The sequence below is a fragment of the Parastagonospora nodorum genome (genome assembly GCF_000146915.1).
Source record: "Parastagonospora nodorum SN15 chromosome Unknown scaffold_24, whole genome shotgun sequence".
NCBI classification, from domain to species: domain Eukaryota; kingdom Fungi; phylum Ascomycota; class Dothideomycetes; order Pleosporales; family Phaeosphaeriaceae; genus Parastagonospora; species Parastagonospora nodorum.
In genome coordinates this window covers 440,486-463,421 of record NW_001884572.1, presented here as the reverse complement: position 1 = coordinate 463,421, position 22,936 = coordinate 440,486, and the positions used below count along the sequence as shown (strand labels likewise).

The 22,936-nt window shown below is 53.3% G+C and overlaps 9 protein-coding genes across 9 annotated transcripts; 4 read left to right on the top strand and 5 right to left on the bottom strand.

Moving 5' to 3' along the window:
* The first annotated feature begins 1,099 nt into the window (after positions 1 to 1,099).
* Positions 1,100 to 2,103, top strand: SNOG_12995 (hypothetical protein). Its single transcript, XM_001803157.1, has 4 exons — positions 1,100 to 1,328; positions 1,380 to 1,649; positions 1,701 to 1,766; positions 1,903 to 2,103. Exons 1-4 carry the CDS (start codon positions 1,173 to 1,175, stop codon positions 1,912 to 1,914), a joined length of 504 nt encoding a protein of 167 aa, XP_001803209.1. The 5' UTR covers positions 1,100 to 1,172; the 3' UTR covers positions 1,915 to 2,103.
* An 860-nt stretch (positions 2,104 to 2,963) lies between these two features.
* Positions 2,964 to 5,572, bottom strand: SNOG_12994 (hypothetical protein; the record flags this gene model as incomplete). The annotated part of the gene is made up of 3 exons (XM_001803156.1): positions 2,964 to 3,560; positions 3,786 to 4,284; positions 4,335 to 5,572. The coding sequence occupies 3 exons, from the start codon at positions 5,570 to 5,572 to the stop codon at positions 2,964 to 2,966; spliced, it is 2,334 nt and encodes a 777-aa protein (XP_001803208.1).
* Positions 5,573 to 7,364: 1,792 nt separating this feature from the next.
* On the bottom strand, positions 7,365 to 9,448 carry SNOG_12993 (hypothetical protein; the record flags this gene model as incomplete). The annotated part of the gene is made up of 2 exons (XM_001803155.1): positions 7,365 to 7,930; positions 8,005 to 9,448. 2 exons carry the CDS (start codon positions 9,446 to 9,448, stop codon positions 7,365 to 7,367), a joined length of 2,010 nt encoding a protein of 669 aa, XP_001803207.1.
* Positions 9,449 to 10,053: 605 nt separating this feature from the next.
* Positions 10,054 to 13,121, bottom strand: SNOG_12992 (hypothetical protein; the record flags this gene model as incomplete). The annotated part of the gene is made up of 3 exons (XM_001803154.1): positions 10,054 to 11,319; positions 11,484 to 12,580; positions 12,635 to 13,121. The coding sequence occupies 3 exons, from the start codon at positions 13,119 to 13,121 to the stop codon at positions 10,054 to 10,056; spliced, it is 2,850 nt and encodes a 949-aa protein (XP_001803206.1).
* Positions 13,122 to 13,665: 544 nt separating this feature from the next.
* Positions 13,666 to 15,044, bottom strand: SNOG_12991 (hypothetical protein). The gene is made up of 4 exons (XM_001803153.1): positions 14,657 to 15,044; positions 14,463 to 14,582; positions 13,984 to 14,362; positions 13,666 to 13,935 (listed from the first exon to the last, which is right to left on the bottom strand). The coding sequence occupies exons 1-4, from the start codon at positions 14,674 to 14,676 to the stop codon at positions 13,855 to 13,857; spliced, it is 600 nt and encodes a 199-aa protein (XP_001803205.1). The 5' UTR covers positions 14,677 to 15,044; the 3' UTR covers positions 13,666 to 13,854.
* A 569-nt stretch (positions 15,045 to 15,613) lies between these two features.
* Positions 15,614 to 17,028, top strand: SNOG_12990 (hypothetical protein; the record flags this gene model as incomplete). The annotated part of the gene is given in 6 exon segments (XM_001803152.1): positions 15,614 to 15,697; positions 15,747 to 15,988; positions 16,039 to 16,131; positions 16,150 to 16,318; positions 16,348 to 16,365; positions 16,501 to 17,028. 6 exon segments carry the CDS (start codon positions 15,614 to 15,616, stop codon positions 17,026 to 17,028), a joined length of 1,134 nt encoding a protein of 377 aa, XP_001803204.1.
* Positions 17,029 to 17,255: 227 nt separating this feature from the next.
* SNOG_12989 (hypothetical protein) lies at positions 17,256 to 17,836 on the top strand (the record flags this gene model as incomplete). Its single annotated transcript, XM_001803151.1, has 2 exons — positions 17,256 to 17,390; positions 17,537 to 17,836. 2 exons carry the CDS (start codon positions 17,256 to 17,258, stop codon positions 17,834 to 17,836), a joined length of 435 nt encoding a protein of 144 aa, XP_001803203.1.
* Positions 17,837 to 18,015: 179 nt separating this feature from the next.
* SNOG_12988 (hypothetical protein) lies at positions 18,016 to 20,259 on the top strand (the record flags this gene model as incomplete). Its single annotated transcript, XM_001803150.1, has 2 exons — positions 18,016 to 18,156; positions 18,310 to 20,259. The coding sequence occupies 2 exons, from the start codon at positions 18,016 to 18,018 to the stop codon at positions 20,257 to 20,259; spliced, it is 2,091 nt and encodes a 696-aa protein (XP_001803202.1).
* Positions 20,260 to 20,489: 230 nt separating this feature from the next.
* Positions 20,490 to 22,487, bottom strand: SNOG_12987 (hypothetical protein). Its single transcript, XM_001803149.1, has 3 exons — positions 22,384 to 22,487; positions 21,942 to 22,190; positions 20,490 to 21,893 (listed from the first exon to the last, which is right to left on the bottom strand). The coding sequence occupies exons 2-3, from the start codon at positions 22,104 to 22,106 to the stop codon at positions 20,628 to 20,630; spliced, it is 1,431 nt and encodes a 476-aa protein (XP_001803201.1). The 5' UTR covers positions 22,107 to 22,190; positions 22,384 to 22,487; the 3' UTR covers positions 20,490 to 20,627.
* Positions 22,488 to 22,936: the final 449 nt, after the last annotated feature.

The following is a 22,936-nucleotide window of genomic DNA, read 5'->3' as shown; positions in this document are numbered from 1 at the left end:
CAACAAGCCGGTTTCTCCTTTGCGCGTGTCATGGCAAGTGGCAAGATCTCGATATCAGGAAGGGGGTAGAAAACTACGTACGTACTTCAAGATGTACTCTAGGATAAACATCATCGTCACTCTCAACAACATGATCAATTGCAAGTACCATCATCGCCCTGACAGCAACAAGGTTTGATCACTCTGGAACGTGGCTTGCGCTAGATCTACGCGACCCTTGCTACGGCTAGACCCACGCCGATCGTGGCACCCACATTCAGATGATCTTCAATCCGCTAATCGTGTTTTGCCGATGACGCAGAATGCAATTGCTTCCGAAGGGGTTTGTTTCCCATGTCTCGGTAAATTCTGATCTTCAGGGGAGGCTGAAGGTTGCGGGTGCAACTCACCAAGCAGCACGAACTGCACGGATAAGGCAATGCAATCTCGATCGTGTTCGCGCACTTCCATGCTACCGTTCTGGCTCGAAATCTTTTCCTTCTTCAATGCTCCGTCACTGTTTGTCACTGTTCGTTCAATCAGTCAAAACTCAGGAACACCGAATAATTCGTCGGCTTGCATCATCGGACCCCCAAAGTCCCTGACATCACCCAGATGTGGGTGGCTTGACTGCTCTCCAAAGTAACCTTCCGGAAGTTTGACTGCCGCTCGGCCCCGAGCCTCCCTTCGACTCGCCGCACAGTTTTAGCTTCGGAACCATGCTAACCTTGTCTATGTAGCTCCATGTTCCTATAATCCCGATGCTCAACTCAATCACTTTGCCGAGACTTCCCATGCTGCCATTGGACAGCGGCAACGTCGTCCGTCCTAGTCCCAATACTGATCGGCATGGGGCATTGGAGCCTCTGCTATGGATCTACAGTAACAGAGCCGTGGACGGTTAAGCAGAAGCTCATGATTCCCACATTATGGTACACTTTACAGCAGTGATGGTCTAGCGACATGACGGACGAGGCTTGCACGTTTTCCTCCTAGGAAGAGGATGACGATCATTGTCAGCGCGAGACTGGGGCAGATGTACAGCGACCTTGGGAAATGAATTGTATATAAACTGCTTCGAACGTTCGTCTAAGAACCATTATCCAGCTCAAACTTTCCAGTCTAGTCCATCAACCCTTTTCTCCTCGCTCCAGCTTTTAAGGCAGTTCCTCCACCATATTTAAACCGTCACCATGCGTTCCACAAGCTTCGTCGCCGTCGCCCTTTGCGCGTTCGCTTCTACTGCCTACTCAGCACCTACTCCCCAGTTGAGCAACATCATTGGCTCCATCACTAACCCTGGAGCTGGTAACAACAACAAGTTCGAGGGCATTGCCAACGGCAATGGAGTAAGTCACTAAGTATATCAGATATCGAAGCACTGCTAACTTAACACTCAGAACGGTAATGGCAATCACAACGAGGCCGGTAACAACAATGGCAACAAAAACGAGGCTGGCAACAAGAACGGCGCTGGAAACGGCAACACGATCAAATTCCCCTCCCTCGGCCTGAAGGAGCGTGATGCTCAGCCCGGTCTTCTCGACGGCCTCAGCGGCATCACCAACACCATTGGCTCCATCACCAACCCCACTGCCGGCTCAGGCAACTCCTTCAAGGACATTGCCAACGGCAACGGAAACGGAAACGGCAATGGCAACTCTGCTGGCGTAAGTTTTCCACTCTCACGATTGAAATGACGAGTACTAATGACCACACAGAATGGCAACGGTAACGGCAACTCCGCCGGAAACGGCAACCAGGCTGGCAACGGCAACTCTGTCTCCGTAAGTCCAGACACAACGCTGCCCAACGTCGTGCTCCCAAATATCGAGCTCCCCGACATCAACTTCAGCCCTACTATCAAGTAGGTCTGTGTCAACCATTGTCTGACCTGGCCATTTCACTAACGCTGTGTATCAGTTTAAGGCATAAGTTGGCTGCCGCCCGACAATAGTTGATTGTAAGAAAAGCGTGGACGTTTGTGTTATAATGGATATGGTATTTTGAGCGTCACCCCGGAGGAGCGCAAGTGCGAGGCACAGTTCCTGCCGAGCGGGTTTTTTAGTTCTCCTGTTGATACCTTGAGGGAAATAGTAATTGAGCATTATCTTCAACTCTTGGCTTAGTGCTTCGCATAACATTCTTGCGACACTTCATATTTCCATGGCATTTGTTACAATGAAAGGACATGATCATGTCCAACAATTCACATATTTATGGGCTTACTAGACATCATCTAGGCCATGTGTGAGGAACATATATTCTTCTGTTACTAGTATGGTTGTGTGATTGCTACCATTGCATCTAGAGTTTCTGTAACGCTGTCCGCGTCATATTGCGTGTATAGATTCGATGAAATACTCCAAGGTCGTGTGCGTCTGATCGTCAAACGCCACGTACAAGCGGCTATCCGACATTTGATGGTGACCAGTACTTCGCGCTCGATCGGATGCAACTCTTCCATACCTAATCTGTAATTTTAGAATTTTTCTTTTGCGCGTGTGGAGCACACTCAGCGGCAGCACGTGACGTGCGCGTGCATTTATACATCTCTCTATCGAAATGGCTCTTTTTGTAATACATATACAACACGCTTCATGAGTATTCCGAAAGAATTCACTCGCCCTCTCTATTAAGGTGTTGGATGTACGCCTCGAGGCTTGCTTTGAGTTGGATGAGCGTCTTCTTTTTTCTTGCGGGTTCGCGCGTACGAGTCGCTACTGTGATGGGTATTGCACTTTTTGCCCTATAAAATGCGTATAGGAATATTAGATGAACGACCACAAGCTCCATGTTTCTAACCGCGCGATATTGCGGAGCAACTCATGTGCTGCCAGGCGCCTGGTCTCCAGCAGCTGCCTCGGAGCAAATCTGCTCGACCCTGCGCTTGATAGTCTCTAACAATTCGTCCCCAAGCGCGTTGGACTTCTTCCGTATCCATCCCGTGCACTTGGGAAATGCGTTGTGCCTGCAGAGCCCAACTAGAGGCGGTGACTGCTTGTAAACAGCCGTTCAGACAATCCGCAAGGACCCGATAGTGTTGCAATGCGAATTTCATGCAAGTTGCTGCCCTGCGGTTCTGAATGCATGGCGGTAGGGTATGTCGGTAAAGTTGAGATTTGCGGCATAGGGGTCGGATGTGACGGTGACTGGTACGGCGTGTCGTTTGAATAGATGCCGGTAAGATCATGCTGCCCAGCTCGTGATGAAGTGGAAGCGAGAGGAAAGAAAGCGGCTTCGTGCATCTCAGAGTGCTGTTGGAAAGGCATAAGACCTGTCGCCATGGAAAGGTCACATGTTGTGGAATGTGGCTCCTCTAAAAAAGTCTGGGGAGCATCTGGTGACCCAGTAATAGGAGTGCTGAGCTGACCTCCATTTTCGGCGGTCATCGGTTCGAGAGTAGCATTACGTGACTGGTAAGCCGGGGAGACGTTTGGTATTGTTGAGTTCGCACGCGTACTAGACACGCTGATTCTCTGGTTTGGCTGCGGCGAAAATGACTGGTTGAAGTCGAAATTGACAGGGGCACTCATGGCGCGGTATTCTCCATCTTGTCGTTGCGTCCAGACATTCTTGTACTGCCACGATTGATTATGCGTGTCTATCACGTAAAATCAGCAACTACTTTGGCATGCCCAAGGAATATACATACAAGGATGCGGTATTCTTTGCGAGTCCGGGAATTCCTTCATGTACAGATTTTGCCACTGTTTCACGGCTCCCTCACCTCGAATCTGCTTGGTCGATCTCCCTAAGTGTTGAATGCAAAGCCCTGTGAGATGGAGAGTCTGCCATTCGCTTACGTTGATGATATAATATGCGCAATTCCGGCAAAGACTGATGAAGTCTAAATCCTTGTTGTGTGTGTTGCTCTTCAGATGTCCCTTGAGGCCAGACATGCTTGACGATCCTTGATGACTACAGGTTGGATGGCGTCCATGGACCTCATCGTGTTTTCTGAACGGACATGCTAAATTTCGAAGCTTGGACTTCTTTTTCGTTTCGTCTACGCTTACTATCGGGGTTGCGCGGGTCTCGGTTTTGGAAGCGAGACGTTCGTCCAGTGGAGAGGAACTTCCTGAAGAGCTCTGGGTATATTGCTCGCCCCCAGCTAGATCAAGATTTAAGCCGGAATGATTCGCGGACCCACTTTCTTGTGCGACTGGGTACGTCCTCACACCGCTTGGTCTGCTGGTGTATGAAATCGGTGAATTGCCTTGAGGGCTGTGCGTGCTTGGGACCGCACTTTGTGCAACTGAGTTCAGAACGCTAGAGATGCAACGAACCGTCTCATCTTCAGGGCTGAAAGCACAAGTCAGCATTATGTGTGTCTAGAAGTTCGTGTTACTGACAATCGGCGAGACAGGTCTTCAACGACAACATCGAGCCCGTTAAACAGATCGTTAATACGCTCCGTGTCAGCTTCGGGGCCATCACGACGAGAGAGTGTCAATATTGTGTCCAACAAATCCTTAGCATTCGGCTGGCGCACCATCTGTATGTCATCAGTTAGAACGACCCCTGCTATAATGGGCCTGGCAGCGTCTAGTCTTATCCAGTCCTCTTCTAAGCACCAAGCACCAACGCCCAGCAAATCGAGATCGATCCGTGATAGATGACTGCTAGACAACAGGGGAGCATCGCTCCGAGATTCCATCGTCTCCGATGGGTCTACAGAGAGCCATTTGCTTCCCACCTTGTCGGGCGTCTTGGTAAGTCGCCTGGGGCTGAGAGCCTGCTGCTTGACAGTCGCTGGAGAATTGGCAATGGTGTGGTGAACATTGAGGATGTGATGGATGCACATCTGCCGTTGATCAGGGCCAGAGAATACAGAACCGCAGAAGGCGCATGCAGTGTCGGCAGTATGTGACTTTTCCTGTGACAATCTGAGCAGTTCCAGGTCTAGCTCTTCTTCAAGTGGAGATATTTGAAACAATTCGGTCGCATTGGTGACAGCGTTTGCGTTAACTGAGCCAAGAGTGCTTCCATCCCAGAACAGGTCTGAAGTGTCTAAGTCATCATTCAGAGTTGCACCTGATAGTGATCGGGATCTCGTGCTTGAAGAATCTTGAATGGTCGTGCCATCCAAAGCGGGAGTTATTCGGAGTGCGTGACCCTCAGGTAGTGCTTTCCTGATGTCGTCCACGAAATCTAGAATTGCACGTCGTGCTCTCTTTTGAGCTGTGTCGAGGTAATGTTTTCCGAAGCTACATTCTGGCAGAATGGAGGGTGACCGTAAGATTAGATCGTCACACGATTGTGACCTGAAGAGTTTGGACCGCTTCGCAACCCCTCGACGAGTCCTGACAGTATGTGAAATTGTGGATCTGGTCTCGGCCAAGTCATCGTCAACGAAGGTGTTGGTACCAGTGTCAGATGAGCTTTGTTGAGAACTAGCGTAGAATCGAGGCGCTTTGAAGGCCGCCAAGGTTTGGGTGGCAGTGTCGCTTACAGCAGACCATAGCTCTGGGTTGACAGACGATTGTTGTAAGGAGTCTGAAGAAATAGGTGTTGTAGGCGCCAGTGGCTGCTCATTCTGCTCCTCGTGGACGTTCGTCGAAAACGAAGATTGAAGATCGTGTTCGGCCATTGCGCGAATGCGATTATGGTCGTGGGTGACCACTGGTATGCGACTCCAAGTTGCGATGGTAAGGTCTCGACTATAGCTCGAAGCCCAGCCGATATGTCCTCTTTATAGAGGTCGTCGACGATACCATGGTATTTGCGAAGTTGGAGAGATGCGCAGTAAAATTCGTAAATCGGGACCAAATCTTCTGAAATGTGAATCACCAGGGTACACAACTCTTCTGAATTCCGAAATACCCCTGCTGCAAATACCAATGGCACCTCCTGCCATGCGCCACAAGTGTGCGAATCGAGTTAGTCCTGAAGATATATGCAACAGCTTCTTGGCTGGCCAATGTGATGTCTCGAATGCTGTCTCGACAGTCCAATCAAGGTGTAGTCATACACGACAGCGCACGGGCTGGCGTTCGAGGGAGGCCAACCGGCGTGCAGTAAGAGCCTCATCTCTGCCTTGGTCAGCACAGCCTCCGACATTCGCACACCATTTTCTGTCCGTCCGCCCTTTGTGCCAATCAAAGCGCAAGCGGCGCAGTGCTTCTGCTCATGTTTTCGCGCAGCAAGGTCGCCTTGGCCACTTGTAAGTGCCTGATACGATGAGCATCAGAGGATATCTCTTGAAAACAACGTAATCTGCAAATCGACCTCCGGTTTTCCATCTCTTAGCAATTCTGCACGGTAGGTAGTCATTCACTCCATGTCGAAGGCGGGTGTCCCCGTCAGCACCCAAGATGCCATGACGGCAACGCAATCTTGACCGTTAGCAATCCCTAGACCGTGCCGCTAACATCCTAGGACAGGTAAACGAAAAGAATGAAATGCCATCGCAAGGCACAAAATGTTCAAACCAACGGACTGCTCCAGAAAGCGCCCTACGTAAGTACTTCACGAGCACTTCCGGCTCCCCTCAAACACCCTGCGCAAGTCTGATCAACTACTCGCACTTTTCAGATAGTCGTCAACTAACGAGTCCTCGAAAACACGCTTTGCAGAAACATAGCAGTTCGAACTGTCACTCTGAAGCGAGAACAGAGAGTGCGAAGAGCTCCAAACACGCCAAGACATCGCGACAACGCGTGACGTCATCACACACACACACACACACACACACACACACACACACACACACACACACACACACACACACATCCGCGAATCCCAACACTGCCATCGATTACTATGGGAATACACAGGCTGCCATGTAACTCCAGAAACGCTCCTATGAATGTGAATACCAACATGTTTTTCCCTTTTGCATTTTGTATTCCATAGAAGCAATCTTCGTTCTGTCATCCCTCCAATTTCACAGCCAACTCCACCACCGCATACCGTTCAACATAACTTCTTCCACCCCTTGCACGCATCAGCGCCCCAATGAAACATAATCTGTCTTTTGATTTATTTTTTTCCTACCTACCCTACCCTACTCAAAACACACACGCCCATGCTACCCAAAGCGCCAACCCCATCGCTCCCTCCCAAACAAAATCGAGAAGCATTTTTTTGATCGATGCTTTAGTGAATCTAGTCTCATGCCCAGGTATCAAGAAGAACGAAACGCCGAGCGATGATGCGAAAAAAAAAAGAGGAAAGAATGTAAAGTGTAAGAAATCAGAAGCCTCGAACGGGGGTCAAGCGTAAATGGAACGCTTGGGAAGAAGAAGAAGAAGAAGAAGAAGAAGAAGGACAGAAAATCGCCGGATACAAATCGACGGCTGGGTGTTCAAGTCCGTCGACAGCGTGCTGCGCATTGAAAGAAAATTTAGCACTCCACGAACCCATCCACTCTTCAATAACGACTACCTCGAAGGAAGGGTCGTCGTTGCCGTCGCACCCTCATCCTCAAGCCTACTCTTCAAGCCCCCCTCAACCTGAATCCCCCTCTGCACCCACTCCATCTCGCCAATCTCCTCCAGGCCCTTGCGCCCACGGCTGACTTTCTTGAGCAGTCCTTCGACGCACTCGCGCGCGCCAGCCCATTCTTTCCCCTTCACATCATCCCACTCGCCGTCCTCGTCACCAAACTTGACCCAGCCCCAGTCGCATCGCGCGATGCGGTGCACGGGTCTACCACGGGCGGGTTTGCCGGGGGGTGAGTCGAATGGGAGGCGACCTTCCATGAGGGCGTAGAGCAGGACACCGAGGGCCCAACCGTCAGTCGCACGGCCGTCGTAGGGCTGGCCGAGGAGGATTTCCGGAGCGGCGTAATCTTCGCTTCCGCAGCGCGTGGTAAGCAGGGGAGATTCTGGGGGAGCAGGGACGCGGCGCGAGAGACCGAGATCGGTCAGGGTCGCTATGGCGTATGGATGGGTTTGAGGGTTTTTGAGCATAGGCACAGTGGAGATGGGAATGTTAAGCAGGACGTCTGTGCTCGATTAGTATACATCCAGGTCAGGTGCACATACCAGTCTGAGCGGTGTGAAAAATGGTGAGCAGTACTTTCTAGCTTGATGTCGCGATGCACAATGAGCTTGTTATGCAGATACCGCACCGCACTGACCATTTCGGCGAAGATACGTTGGACGATGCCGACGGTGAGCTTATCGCGGTGGTCGCTGGCCACATCAAAGAGGTCGCCACCTGGGCAGTAAGTCAAGACAATTAGGGCCTGGGCGTCGTCGTGATCGAACGCTTGTAGATGAACCAGGGAAGGATGGGAAACAGATTGGAGCATCTCGACTTCACGTTTCAGGCTGAGTTCTACACGTTCTTCGTCGGCACCGCCAGCGGGACCGTGCTCGACGACTTTGATGGCAACGAGCTTGCGAGGATCAAGTGTGGCTTCGTCCAACGGGTCCTTGGCCTTGGTTTTTTCACATGTGGCTAAGTAGACTTTGCTAAAGGTGCCTTGGCCGAGCAGACGGACAGGGCGCCAGAGTTTCTTGGTCCGTTCTGGACCTTGGCGCACCACGATATACTCAGTCTTGTCATCTTCCGCTACATCCTCTTCCTCGGTGTCTGTGACGCTTCTGTTACTAGCATTGCTTGCGGGTGGGGTTGGAAGACCCGCGGGGTTCCGGTCAGAGACGAGGCCCCGCTGGGGCGCGAGGTAGGCTTCACGGTGCATGTGCGGCATGCCCGAGTCACTTTCGGTCGTCACGCTGCCTATGGTGACATTACGGGGGCGGGCGTTGTGCAACGCGTCTGGGGTGTATTCACTGATGCTCCTGTTGCGCTCTCGAGCCGCTTCGTTCTTCTGATGCGAGCCCTCAATAGCAGCTTCCTGCAACCTCTGGTATCCTTTCTTCTTGAGCGATCCCGACGGCGATAGAGTGCCTTTGGTGAGGGGGAAGAGATTCTCGCCGAGGGAGGCGCCTGAGAGGCCCCGCGATCGGCGTCGCGGTACAGCAGCTCGTTGCCATGGGCCTGGGGAGTCGCTCATCACCAACGGCGAAGGAAGCGGGGTGAGGTCGCTGAGGGCGTTGAGTGCGGGTGACGAGAGCACGGAGCCGGGTGACAGCGACCCAATGCTGTTGGAAGACCAGGCAGTCCTCAGATAGCTCTGGTCCTGGATTGCAATCGGCGCCGTGGCCGACTGCCGCAGCGACTCGTTCTCGTTGCCCTCCAGTGTGGACGTGGGGGGCGGGGGCTGGTGGTGGTGGTGGTGGTGGGAGAAGTCTGTCTGGAGGGTCAGACCGGTCGAGGGGGCGCGGATGTGGTAATGGAAGTTGCTATTACCGCGCGCGAGGGAGGGTCGCAATGCGTTTGATGCGGTCGAGGTAGCATTCGATTGCGCCGAGGGGCCGTAGGTGGTATTGTTTGCGGGGTCCAGATAGCTTCGTTCGCGGGACTCGTTGTGGGTGTCCGCCAGGCGGCCGTCTGACGTTGGATCCAAGGACGCGATGTCCCGTGAGGGTGACTCGAGGTCAGCCTCCATGGCCATGGTGTTTGTACAAGGCGGCGGCTTGATATCCGACGTGCCCTGTGCCCATCAAGAGGGTAATCCTAAAGAAGAGGCGCGTGCACTAAAGGCGCTAGCGCGACCGAAAGCCTGGAGCAGCCAACTACGAGGCTGCGAACGGTGCTGTAAATCGCAATAGTGAGATCATGAGGTGGAAAGGCGATGTTGTCAGTAATCTTGTTTTGTTGTTTTGTTGTTGATATCTGTGTCTGAGGCGCACTGCAGCGGAGCAAGGAGCCTCATGCAGCCGCTTTGCACCCACCATCCCGCGCCGCCAAGTAACTCCAAAAAAGCCGAGACACATCCTCAATAGTCACATTTGCGCGTGCACGTCATCTGGGCGTCGTATCTGTATTTATCTCATTCCATTGATGCTGCTACATTGGCTCATTCTTCGTCCTCCAAGACGATGCTACCTCAGTCGGAGCATGTCTGTCCCTGCAAAAGAGTGGAGAAGTGGGAAAATCCAATACATCGTACGAATGCCTGGCTGTGCCAAATGCCACCGTCCATCCATCCGTCGCCATGATGCCCTTTACACTGTTGCACCAATCTCTCATGTTACCCTAGAGGCACTCAATGTCCCGTCACTTTGTCGGACCCTGGTGGAAGCTGTAGGGCTGCTCAGCTGGACTGTACGGAGAGTAGCCGTTGCCGTTGTAGCCGTTGCCGAACTGCCCACCGTTTGCACCATTAGCAGCGTACTGGTAGGGGTTGTTGCCCAAGTAGGGACGCTCTTCCTTGCCGTTGCGACCTGGAAAGTTGGAACGCGAACCCCACTGCTGGCCGTAGTTGCTGCCGTATCCTGCACGCGTGTCGTTGTGGCCATCATAGGCAAGGCTGCTGGTGCGCTCTGGCATCGGGAGACCCGGCGGGCCCTCGCGACCAGACTCGGTCATGTTTCCATAGAAGCCTGCAAGAGAGGTCTGCGCCCGGTGAAGGAAAGGCGAGTTGGGGGTAGCGTGAGCAGCAACAGGAGTATGCTGCTGGACCGCCTTCACCTCCGACTGTTTCTGCTCCATCATCTTCTGCATGCCGTGGACAGTCTTCTCGAGCTCTTTGATGCTCTGCTCCACGCTTGTAGCCTTTTTGTCTTGTGCGGCCAAAACACCCATAATGTCATTCCTAATGAAGTTGAACAGCTGTTCGAGCTTGTTGTTGATGCTGTCGCCCTGCTCAGTTGTGTGATCCGTTTTTTCGTTTATCGCATCGACCTGCATCTTGACTTCCTTGACGAGTTGCTCTACTGCCGTGATGAGCTGGGCATGTCTGTGGTTAGATGTCTCGTGCAGCTCCTTCAGCGTCTCAGTCTGATCCCAGTTCGACTTGCCCACCACATCTAGGTGCTCGTTGGTCATGTAGAAGTGGTCTTCGATATTCTTGGGCATGTAAGTGGATCCCACTAGCACCGGAGAATTCTGCCTCGGGGGTATTCCTTGCATTGGGGTGGCAGGAGCTGGCGCTTTGTGCAGTGGGCTGGGAACTGCGCTGAGGCAGCCGGGATTGAACCTATCCACATAGCTGTCACGTCCAAGAACCACTCCATTCAACAAGTCTGTGAGCCCTGATGAAGACTGATCAGGCTGGAGGCGGCCATTGGTTTCGCCCTGGTGTGGAGGTTGGCCGTGCTGCTCGCCAATTCGAAGCTCTTGCATGACCCGAGCCGCAAGTTCGGAATTGTCGCGCATCTGTACTCGCATTGACTCCGGGTGGTCGTTGTGAACCAAGCGGCCGGTAGAAGACTGAGGGTCGATGTCGTGCGCGTCACCTTGAAACACCATTTCAATCGAAGGGTTATTGGAGTCAGGGTCGCCTTTTGAGGGAACAGTGCAGTAGAAGCGAGTAGTGTCGGACTGTGGTTATTGTCAGCATGATTATTCAAGGACAATGGGTGAGGCAGAAGCGAAGGAGTGGGGCGGCTAGGTGAAGGCGGCAGGAGGCACGGCGAGGCAGGCGCCTTCCAAACACTCCCGATTTTGCAGGTGAGAGAACATGACGGCAGGGGTGGTGGACTTACATTCTTAGATGGGGTCTCTCCGTCCGCAAACTTCAGCACAGAACGGTCCGATGGTGAGTAGAATCTAGGCTGTAGCGGACTGTAATGGTGGCTGCCATGGTTGCTGTAGACGTACGGTGCGTACTCGCTGCTTGAGTGCTCATTGGGCTGAGGGAGGTTTGGTGGGTTCGAGAGTCGGTAAGACAGTGCTGCATCGCGGCTGTCTCCGTGCTCCTTTTTCTCTGCACTCCAGCGATCATCACGGTACAAAGAATCGGTGTCCTGCGTGTCCTCGACCTTGCCTTGAGCTGATGCAGGCTGGTCACCCACTCGCACTTGATTACAGTCATCTCTCAACGGAGAGGGCCATGGCAATGGCTGACCCGCTATCAACTTCTGATAGTCCTCGGCGGTGCCTGGGATCTGCTTGGACGGGCTCTTGCCAGCAAATCCAGCTTCGAAAGTTTTGATGGGAGACGGCGACAAGGCGAAAGCGGGGAATCGGAGTGGACCACCAGCAACATCGACATCGGCTTTGTAAATCTCACGCAGTCCGTCTAACTGTGCTGTGCGGCGAAGCGGGCTGGCGGGCTGCACGGGCTGTCTTCCCTCTGGGGGCGTATCCTTGGCAGGCGGTGTTGGAGGTGGAGCAGATGCCTGCGAATATTCTGTACCAAGGAATGGGTTGAAGGCAGTCGCAGGCAGCTTGTTGATCCTCGGGGGAGACCTGCGACTGATGTCTCGGTTACGGCGAGTAGCACCCGTATGGTGGCTTCGTGCGTGCTTGTCCTGGTCCAATAGCTTCACTGGCAGTGACTTCGATGTGTCTGATCGAGGGGCCTTGGTTGGCGTTTCTTGTGATGCAGTTGACTTGCCGGATCGCACCGCCTTTTTCGAATTTCGGGGTTCATGACCGAGGACTTGAGCAGCCTTGGACGGCATAGGCGGCGGGTTCGGCGCCGAGGACCTGCCAAAGTTTGGGAGATGCATGCCAAATAGCTTCTTCTTTGGGCTCTTGACCAGGCCTTGCGACTTTCCCTTTTGCTCCTCGCTGGCAGCTCGACATTCCTTTCGTAGATCATTTGTCTTGACAAGTACCTCATCATCGCCGACTGCGTCTATTGCTGTTAGTATTGGACAATAGAGTCTTTTGCAGGTACTGTGTCACTTACCGACTAGGTGCGGGGGCGGGATCTGACCAGCAATCTTGAACACATGCTCCTCAGATCGAGCCTCAATCCAGGCACGCGTTGTTTTCTCAGCTCTCTCGTGCAGTCCAAGCCCCGCCTGGCCCGAGTTCGCTGAATGTTTTGAGCGTGATGACCCACCGATCCCAACAAGCTCTAGCTGTTGCATTGGCTGACGCGCTTCCTCGATAAGATTCGTCAGGTTCGTCATGGCGGATGCGCGGCTCTTCTGCGAGCCCGACTTTGGTAGCGGAACGCGCGAAACATCATGCTCTAGAGGTGAGGTTAGTGGAGAACTTGCAAAGCGCGAACCCTGCTGAGACAATGACAGCTGGTGCTGCTGCTGCCTCTTCCCCTGTTCCTGTTCATTAGTGTTAGTCCGCGTAGCCTGGGTGGTCGCTGTGATTCGAGGGACCGCCGGAATGAGGATAGGAGGCGGCCGCTTCTTGCGGGCATCGAAGGGATCAGACATGTTGTGCTGGATGTCTAGTCGCGGGTCCTGTTGTGGTTGTGAGACACGGTCGTGAGGAGATTTCAATCAAGCCTACTCTTGTGTGCGGAAGCTCCAAAATTTCTAGGAAAGGGTCCAACAATAACGCGCAGGGCCAAGCAGGTGCGGCCTTCACGTAGAGTAGTCTCGTGTCGAGCTGTGAAGGCGGTGTGTTGTTCGTGGCGGGATGCACGAGTGTGGTGTGGTAGGAGATCGTGAGAGTCGCGGGTTGGCCGGTGTTGATAAAATCTTCTCTAGGCAACGGGGTGACAACAAACGGAATCTTGCTCATGCAATTTCCCACCGAGGACAGACGGGAACATATGAAGTGAAGAGAACATTTGAAAAAGACTTTCCCTGTTTGAGATGTACAGTGCACTGTGTCCAGTCTCAATGATGTGATAGATAAAGAAGAAATGGACCGACCGAATCGCAGGTCAGGTTCCTGCTCTGATACCAGTATCTTGCAGAAGCCGACTCTCTCTGCCCTTGCCTTACTGTCACGTGCTTGAGTGTAAATGCTGCTAGGGAACGGATGGATGAGATAAAAAAAAACTGGTGAGAATACGAATTGGTGTAGCTTGACAGAATCGCTACTTGCAAAGGGCGCCTAAAGCCGAAGAGGTATCCAGAAAACTCACGCCATTCAAAGAAGATCTGCAAACTAAAGCTCCCACAAATGCTCGCCCGTACGTGTACTCCTCTACACCCTCTCTCACAAAACGCAGCATTTCTTGTTCTTCTTTTTCTTGTCTGCATCTTTAGTTGACGGTGGCTCGAGCGCTGCTACAATCGCCTGTGTGTGTTAGTGATATGACATGGGGGAGTGATGTCCTAGATGTACCTCATCAAACACGTCCTTGAGCTTGTACTGCGTTAGAGCCGAGCACTCGACGTACTTGACCGCACCGAGTTCGCGTGCCATTCGCTCGCCGTCCTCGCGCTTTACTGGCGCCATTCTTTGCTTTGCCAGCTTATCTTTTACCGAGTTGTCTTCCCTCAGATCCACCTGTGTACCGACAATCAAGCATGGCACGCCAGGGCAGTGGTGGTGCACCTCGGGAAACCACTTTTCACGGACGTTCTCGAAGGAGGCGGGCGAGGTTACGGAGAAGCACACGAGGAAGACGTCGGTCTGGGGGTACGATAAGGGTCGGAGGCGGTCGTAATCTTCCTGTCCGGCGGTATCAAAGAGGCCAAGGGTATATGGCTCATCACCGATCCTTCACAGCGTCAGCAGCAGTTCGCTAAGCACGAGTCCCCCCGCTGCTCCTCCTTCCAAATAGTGTGCAGTGGGTGGGGTCCCAGGGATGGGGGTCTCACATAACGGTCACGGCGTAGTTGTCGAAGACGGTGGGGACATATTCCGAGGGGAACTTGTTGGTGGTGTAGCTGATGAGCAGACATGTCTTGCCCACGGCACCGTCACCGACGACGACGCACCTGCGGAGCTATGGTGTTAGTGACTGGACCCTGGCGCAGTAGCAGAAGCAGTCGCAAAGAGACAGTGCACGAACTTTATTGTCGCAACGACCATGTTGAAGTGGGTATATGGATATTCGGCGGTAGAGGAATGCTGTGTCGAAGAATAGGCGGTGGTGGATGTTTCGCAGCAACAGTCAAGGATCGCGTGCTGGGATATGCGGAGAGGGAGCTATCCAAACGAGGGGTCAAACGAACGAGCGAAGACGCGGCTATGAGAGCGATCAGTCAAGCGGCTGGGGCAACGACGGGCAGCATGCGCAGTGCGTACGGCACCTCTCTGAGTCCTCGTGCGGGCCTGCGGCGTTGCTTGCGACAGCGCCTGGTCAAGATGCGAAACGTAGCGGCGGGCGATTGAACGTGGGAGCGAGCGAGCGGTCGGGGTCACACCAAGGGCCGAACAAAAACGCAGGCGCAGCGGAGTCGAGGGAGGCTACAGTACTACAGGAGTCGCGGTCGAGCTGTTGTTGATGGTCCATTCATTAGTTCACGGCGCTAGTCGGTGTACACAATTCAATGTTGGAAGCTGCATTATTCGTATTGGGTCCAGACTCCTCTGCACCAGCGCCCAGCATCCCCATGGACGACTGAGATGTGCCCTTGGCCTGCAGAGACGACGCCATCCAGACCATCGCGTTTCAAATCTCGTTATGCGTTCCTTTGATTTCATCAACATCACTCGAGATCTGGGTCCGTGCACGCAATAACGTGGCAGAATGCATGCCGGCCTCGCGCATTGTAAACGCTGCGACTGTCCTACAGGCAGACCACTTGCATGACTTTACATTGACCGGAGCCATGAGCCATCACCATCGACTGCATTGTTCCACATACGGAGTGGTTGTCCACATTCTGCACCGAGTCCTATCAATCAGCTCTGCCAAGACCCCACTAAAACATTTAGAGCTCCAAGGAACAACGTTTCCCCGTTCTAATCTCCTCAACCGTATGCCTCACACCTGCATCCGTGCGAGAAGGCCGGCTCAATCATCATGGAGGACCTCGAAGATGAATTAGACTTGCGCTATCATCGAGGGCTGCAGCCTGATGTCTATTACCGCTGTCCGACTTTAGAGGTGCGAGCCTCCTTCAATTAACCCGTAAATCCTGCTGAACACTTACCAGTCGCTGAACGCGGCATTGTATACAGAGGTTGAAAAGAACGCCTCTGCCTTGATACCTGTAGAAACCGTGACCGAGTTCATCTTTGGAGCAGCTTCGACCATCACAATCCCCGTGGGCCAACAACCATCTCTAAACGAACTCATCGAGCCAGCCGAGTACCTGCAGAGCATCACAGTCGACTATGCGCTCTGCCGTGATATCGACGGTAAAGATCGACTCAAGGTGCAGCGTGCCATTGCGAGGTATATAGATCATAGCTGCACTACGTGCGATGCTCACTCACGTGACGCAGATCCATCATTGAAGCAATACAAGACGCCGACGGCTTCAAGTACGCAGAGAAGTCAGCACAGAGTAAAGATGGTGGCGACGGTGCCCGATTTAAGTATGTATGTCGAGACAGTGTTCAATTCAAGAACAAGAGAAGCCACAAGAAGAAAAAGGAGAAGCCAGAGAACAGCGACGATTGTGAGGCCCAGCCCAAGAAAGAGGGCGATCCACAACTGCAAGGATATGGTTGCGGTGGTGCTATCCATATCAAATTCTCCATCAAACGCGAAGCCATCAACGTAGTGTACAAACACAATCCGATCCATAGCAGCCCGCCAGCCGAAGAGAGGTATGTTGCAACAAAAGCATCCATGGCAACCGCATACAACCAGTGGTTGTTTGAAGCTCATTACACTGTTGAATACGTTCTGACTCTACTAGCAGCTTGCCTGCTCTGGCATTAGAGACCACTTCTACTCCACAGGCAATGAACAATCAATCGATGAACGGCAACAAAGAGCAGAAGAAGAAACGGAAAAAGAAGGACCAAGAAGATGTTGAGAACAACTACCGGGATCCAGATCTTGACATGTCAACTTCGCCCGAAGCACCGAGAGCTGCTACAAAGAACAAGCGCAAGAAGGACGCTTCAGCAGCTTCTGCAGAGTTGTCCGCAAAGAAAGACAAGAAAAGCAAGGAAGCTCTTTCTCCCTCAGCATCACGGAAGAAGACCCAAATTCTAGAGCCGTCTCCACCTCCGATGCCAGTCAGAGGAAAAGCGTGCATTCGATGTCGCGAGAAGAAGATAAAGTGCAACGAAGGCAAACCGACGTGTAATCAGTGCAAGAGAGGACTCTGGACATGTCAGTACGAAGTGACTGGCGCAAAGAAGCGTTCCAAGAATGGCTGCATAAACTGCAAAGCCAGGAAGCGCAAATGCACAGAGGAGAGACCTTCATGTGCGCATTGCCTGCGTTTGGATGACGACTGCGAATATGTCGATTATTCTTGAATTCACGAAGATCAAGTTACGGACCTTGATGACTACCGCGGACCCGGAGCACATGCAAAAGCCGGGCCGATAGAACCCTCGGAATTTCTAGCTCGTGAAACGACACCCTGGTACATTATTTCACGCGAGGTCAGCTGCTATAGCACAGGTACTTCATCCGAGGATTTGATCTGACTGGAACTGCCGGCAATAATGGAGCAAACATTCTACACCAATGTGCGCACAGCATGTGGATCTGCCTCCGTCTCCAAGAGTTTAGCAAGCGGGAGAAAACCTGGGTCATGGTCAAGTTGACGGGTCTGCGGCCCAATCCGACGCGATATTTCAGGGGCAGACACATACCCGTTGCGACGACAGAAGTGGTCAGCATTCGCTGCAGTGTAGCCCTCACGTCAGACGGCATACTCCCAAGCAGCGGGGTGCACGACTAGCAATGAGTTGTCGAATCAAACGTGTTCATGAAATGAACCCTCCGTCTTGAGCCGCAAAACTACCCTACACCCTGCAGATCCACCGTGCATCCACTCTTCACATTTTGACAACGCAGATATTGCGTCCCCAGTTCATGTTCAAGGACGTTGCGCTAGCAAACTTTGTGATTGGCCACGATCCCGGCAAGTCTGGGTTTGCGGGCCGGGGGAAACTTAGCACCTCAATTGACACAACGGCCAATTTGCCGATCTGGTTTGGGCGCAACGCTTTGCTATGGGGCCCCAGGAAACTCGAACTTGGTCCCAAGCACGGCCAAGATGAGCAATATCGAAGTCTTACTTTCCTCGGTTCAGGGTTTCCTGGGTCCTGGGGTTAGGAAAAGGGGAAATTGTACATAATGGGCCTTGACCCTGAATGAGGACGGCAACTTCTTCGCATTCCTTCAAGAAGTACTCGTGGGATTTCAAGATGCGCAACTTTTTTCTACCCGTGTTGGCGACAACCGCTCTGACGCGAGCTTCTGGTATGTTGGTCAGGACGTGAACAAGTTACATAATGCTCACAAACACAACAGCTATTCCTGCCAAGGAGCAGTCGACCAAACGTACTGTTGGTTCTTGGGACGATGCGCACACCAAAGCAACTGCTGCTTTAGCAAAGCTGTCGCAGGACGAGAAGATTGGTATCGTCACAGGTGTAGGATGGTCTAAGGCCAACTGTGTTGGCAACACCTACCCCGCGAAGTCCATCGGATATCCTTCCCTCTGTCTACAGGGTCAGTGAACCTCAGCTAGAAATACCTAGCGTTTTGAATTGGACAAGTGCTAACACCATGAAGATGGACCCCAGGGTATTCGTTACATCCAGGGCGCCACTGCCTTTTCGGCCGGTGTTCACGTTGCGAGCTCATGGGATGTTGACCTTGCTCGTGAGCGCGGTCTTTTCCTCGGAACCGAGGCGAAGCAACTGGGTGTCCACGTTCAACTGGGTCCTACTTCCGGCCCTCTTGGCAAATTTGCTAAAGGCGGTCGCAACTGGGAAGGTTTCGGCCATGACCCATATCTTCAGGGTATCTTCATGGCACAAACAGTCGAGGGCATGCAGGAAGCTGGTGTTCAGGCCACCATGAAGCACTGGATTGCCAACGAGCAGGAGCTGAGCAGAGATACTATCAGCTCGGATGTGCCCGAACGAGTTCTGCGTGAGCTGTATGTCTGGCCATTCATCGACGCTGTCCACTCAAATGTCGCGGCTGCCATGTGCAGTTACAACAAGCTCAACGGCACGTGGGCTTGTGAGAGTGACTCTGTTATGAACAAGATGCTGAAGGAGGAACTCGGTTTCCGCGGATACATCATGTCTGACTGGAACGCTCAACACACTACGACCGGCAGCGCCAACGGCGGTCTTGACATGACCATGCCTGGAACCGACTTCTCCGGTAACAACATCTTGTGGGGCCCTCAACTCAAGACTGCAATCAACAGCAGCCAGGTCCAGCAATCCCGCCTCGACGACATGGTCACGCGCGTCCTTTCCTCCTGGTACCTGCTCGGCCAGGACAAGGGCTACCCGAATGCGACATTCAACTCCTGGCAGATTGGTCCCCAAGAAGTTGGCGGTAACCACAAGACCAATGTTCGCGCCACCGCAAGGGATGGAATCGTCCTGCTCAAGAACAACAACGGCTCCCTTCCTCTCAGCAAGCCCAAGTCCGTCGCCGTCATCGGTCTCGACTCCATCGTCGACCCCAAGGGCCCCAACGCCTGCGTCGACCGCGGCTGCAACAACGGCACCCTCGGCATGGGCTGGGGCAGCGCCTCCGTCGAATACCCCTACCTAATCGCTCCCCTTGACGCCATCAAAGTCCAGGCCGCCAAGGACGGAACAAACGTCACCTCCTCCCCCAACGACAACGCCGCCCAAGGCGCCGCCGCCGCCAAGAACGCCGACATCGCCATCGTCTGCATCAACGCCAACTCGGGCGAAGGCTACATCACCGTCGAAGGCAACGCTGGCGACCGCAACGACCTCAACGCCTGGCACAACGGCAACGAGCTCGTCAAGGCGGTGGCCGCAGCCAACAAGCGCACCATTGTCGTCGTCCACTCCGTCGGCCCCATCCTGATGGAAGAATGGATCGAGAACCCGTCCGTCGTCGCAGTCGTCTGGGCCGGTCTGCCCGGCCAAGAGAGCGGAAACGGGCTCGTCGACATCCTCTACGGCGCCGCCAGCCCCAGCGGTAAACTCCCATACACCATCGCGAAGAAGGAGTCCGACTACGGCACGACCATCTCCACCACTCAAACTGACAAGGACTGGGATCTGTTCATCGACTACAGGCGTTTCGACCAGAACAACATCACGCCCCGCTTCGAATTCGGCTTCGGTCTGTCGTACACTACGTTCAAGTACTCCGGCCTCAGCATCTCAGGCTCGCCCTCCGCCGGCCCCACCACCGGCAAAATCATCCCCGGTGGCCCAGCTGACCTCTTCGACACCGTCGCTACCGTCACGGCCACGATCACCAACTCCGGCAAGGTCGAGGGCGCAGAGGTCCCGCAGCTGTACCTGGGCTACCCGTCCGGCACCGGCGAGCCGCCCAAGCAACTGCGTGGATTCAACAAGCTCAAGCTCGCGCCTGGTGCGAGCGGGACGGCGACGTTCAAGCTGCGCCGCAGGGATTTGAGCCTGTGGGACGAGAGCAGCAGGAAGTGGACTGTACCCAAGGGCGAATTCGGCGTGTTTGTCGGCGCTAGTTCGAGGGATGTTAAGCTTACGGGCAAGATTACAGTCTAAATTGGTAGAAACGTCAGGGGATGACGTGAGATGAGATACGTGGTGACTGATTATTCTCCTGTATATATTACAATCAGCATGAGCTCGGGTTCATGGTTTCAACAAGCTTTTCCCCCTACACGTGAAGCACTTCTGTAAAGTTGATTGGCCATCATGAGGAAGTAGAGCATTCGCCATAAAATTGAGCTCGGCCTGCAGCTGAAACGATTTTCATCAATTTATAGTGCTGTTTGCTGTGTACATGAATATGAAAGCGCACCTGAAGTCATTCCTCCGGCATCAATCTTGTAATAGAACTCATCATGAAACGCCATTTCCAACTATAGACTACCAAAATACCAAATCACGTCGCCAAAACACTCATTCACCTAGGCGGCAGCAGTGATAGGCTGGTACGGCGGCGCAACGGGTCCACCAACATCCACCTGCTCAACCCTGCCTGGAACATGCATCTCAAAGTCTGGCTGAGCAGGGTGCACACCAACACGCTCCTTGCTGAGGAGGTCGACCAAAAGCGGGCTGGGCTTGTTGCTCTTCTCGGAGAAGGATGACTGGTGATCCTTGTACCTCTGGACGTTCTGGATATACTTGTCAAAGAGGTACGAGGAGTCCATCGGTCCGCCCTTGGCTTCGGGGTGGAATTGCGCGCTGAAAATGGGGCGGGAGGCGTGGATGAGACCCTCGTTCGACTGGTCGTTCAAGTTGGTGAAGTACTCCTTCCACTCGCTGGTAAGAGTAGTGGGGTCCACGGCGTATCCGTGGTTCTGCGAAGTGATGTGGCACTTTCCGGTGGTGAGGTCTAGAGCTGGAATGTTGTGAGCGCGGTTGCCGTACTTCAGCTTGATGGTCTTCGCTCCAGCAGCGAGGGCGATCAGCTGGTGACCCATGCAGATACCCATGACGGGAAGCTGGGAGGTCTCGAACAGCTTGCGGAGGTTGTAGACGGTCGAAGTGCAGTGAGTGGGGTCTCCAGGTCCGTTGGAGATGAAGACACCGTCAAAGTGGTGGGCGACCTTGTGAATGGGGTAGTCGAAGGGGAAGCAGGTAACGCTGGCGCCCCGTGAGACGAGACTGCGGAGGATGTTCTCCTTGACACCGCAGTCGATCAGAGCAACGTGCATATCGCCGAGTGAGGAGCTGACGTGGAACGGAGCCTTGGTGGATACACGACGGACCAGGTTGATGGCCTCAGGGTCAATGTAGGCCTCGTCCTCGTCTGCATCGTACTCCTCACCGACGGTGATACGAGCAAGAGATGACCCCTGCTCACGGAGATATGTTACAACCTCACGAGTGTCGACGCCAGAGATAGCAGGGACACCCTCGCGAGCGCACCATTGTGCGAGAGACTCAACAGCAGTCCAATGGCTGTGCTTCAAGGCGTAGTCTTGAACGACGATACCCGAAGCCTGGATGTTGGGAGACTCAAAGTATCGGAGCAGACCGTGCTCGTCGCGGGCGGAAGAGGGAACGCCGTAGTTGCCGATCAGCGGCTGGGTGAAGACAAGAATCTGTCCACGGTAGGAGGGATCGGTCATGGATTCGGGGTATCCAACGAGCGAGGTGGTGAAGACGGCTTCACCGGAGATATTGGCTTTTGCGCCAAAGGACTTGCCCGAGAAGATTGGGCCATTCTAGAAGCGGTGAGCAATATGGGATGAAATTTGCACGGGGATACAAACCTTGATTGTGAATGTTGCGTTCTCGAGTGAAATCGGAGTGGGCTTGCGCGAAGGCTTAGGAATCTCGCGAGCGGTGTTTGTATGCACGGTAGCGAGATAGCGGCGGTTCACATGTCCCAGAAGACCTGCAGAGCGGGCGGCGGGCTTGAGGAGGTGCGAGAACATGTTGAGTGGAATTGACGGGAGTGATAAGCGGTATGACGGTGTATGAGTGGCTTTCAGTTAATTGAGGCTTTCCAGAGATGATCTGTACAGCAGTCAGAGTGACGCTCCATGCGCCAATTGTCGGGCGACATCATACCTGAGATGTAATCCTATAGTAAACAATTAGCCATGGTCAAAATACAGAACATGAGTCACAAGTGATCGAGGATACATCAAAAACATCGACCGCTCGTTGATGGGTTAAGCAAACTGCGGTGTAGCAATGGGACAAGGAAAGGAATAAGTGTACCTGGGAAGTGAAGACAGAGGCAGCACGCATAAGCGCGGTATTATCAGCGGAGGAAGTCAGAAGAGGGCGGGTATGAAGGACCCTTGAGTTTGTGGTTGTGAAGTATAGACAATGAAGCTGTGTGGTTCAGGTGTGATGTTAGGGAGTCAAGAAGAGGGGACAATTTTCACGCTACACGCTAAGATCGGCGGTACCTGCGATAAGGGCAGAACGAATGACGTGTTTAGTTGGTCCAAATCCTAGCTCTCTGATTGGTCAAAGCAGCTCATTGTTCACGTACGCAACATGCTCTTCAACGGCTCCACTGCAGCGCGAACCCATACAGGACCTTGTCAAAGCTGAGCATGATCTCACTCTTATGCGAGGGGTAAAAGCTGGACAATTTTCGCTTTCGACCCAATTCTGACAAGCCTCAGTTCAAGGCCCACTTCCGATGTCGGCACCGGCCAAGGTAAAAAATTGAAGTCGCTGATCTTTGAAAGATTGTTATCATTCTCCGCGGCACGCCGTCCTTGGGTATCATTACGTCTCGGCGTCTATA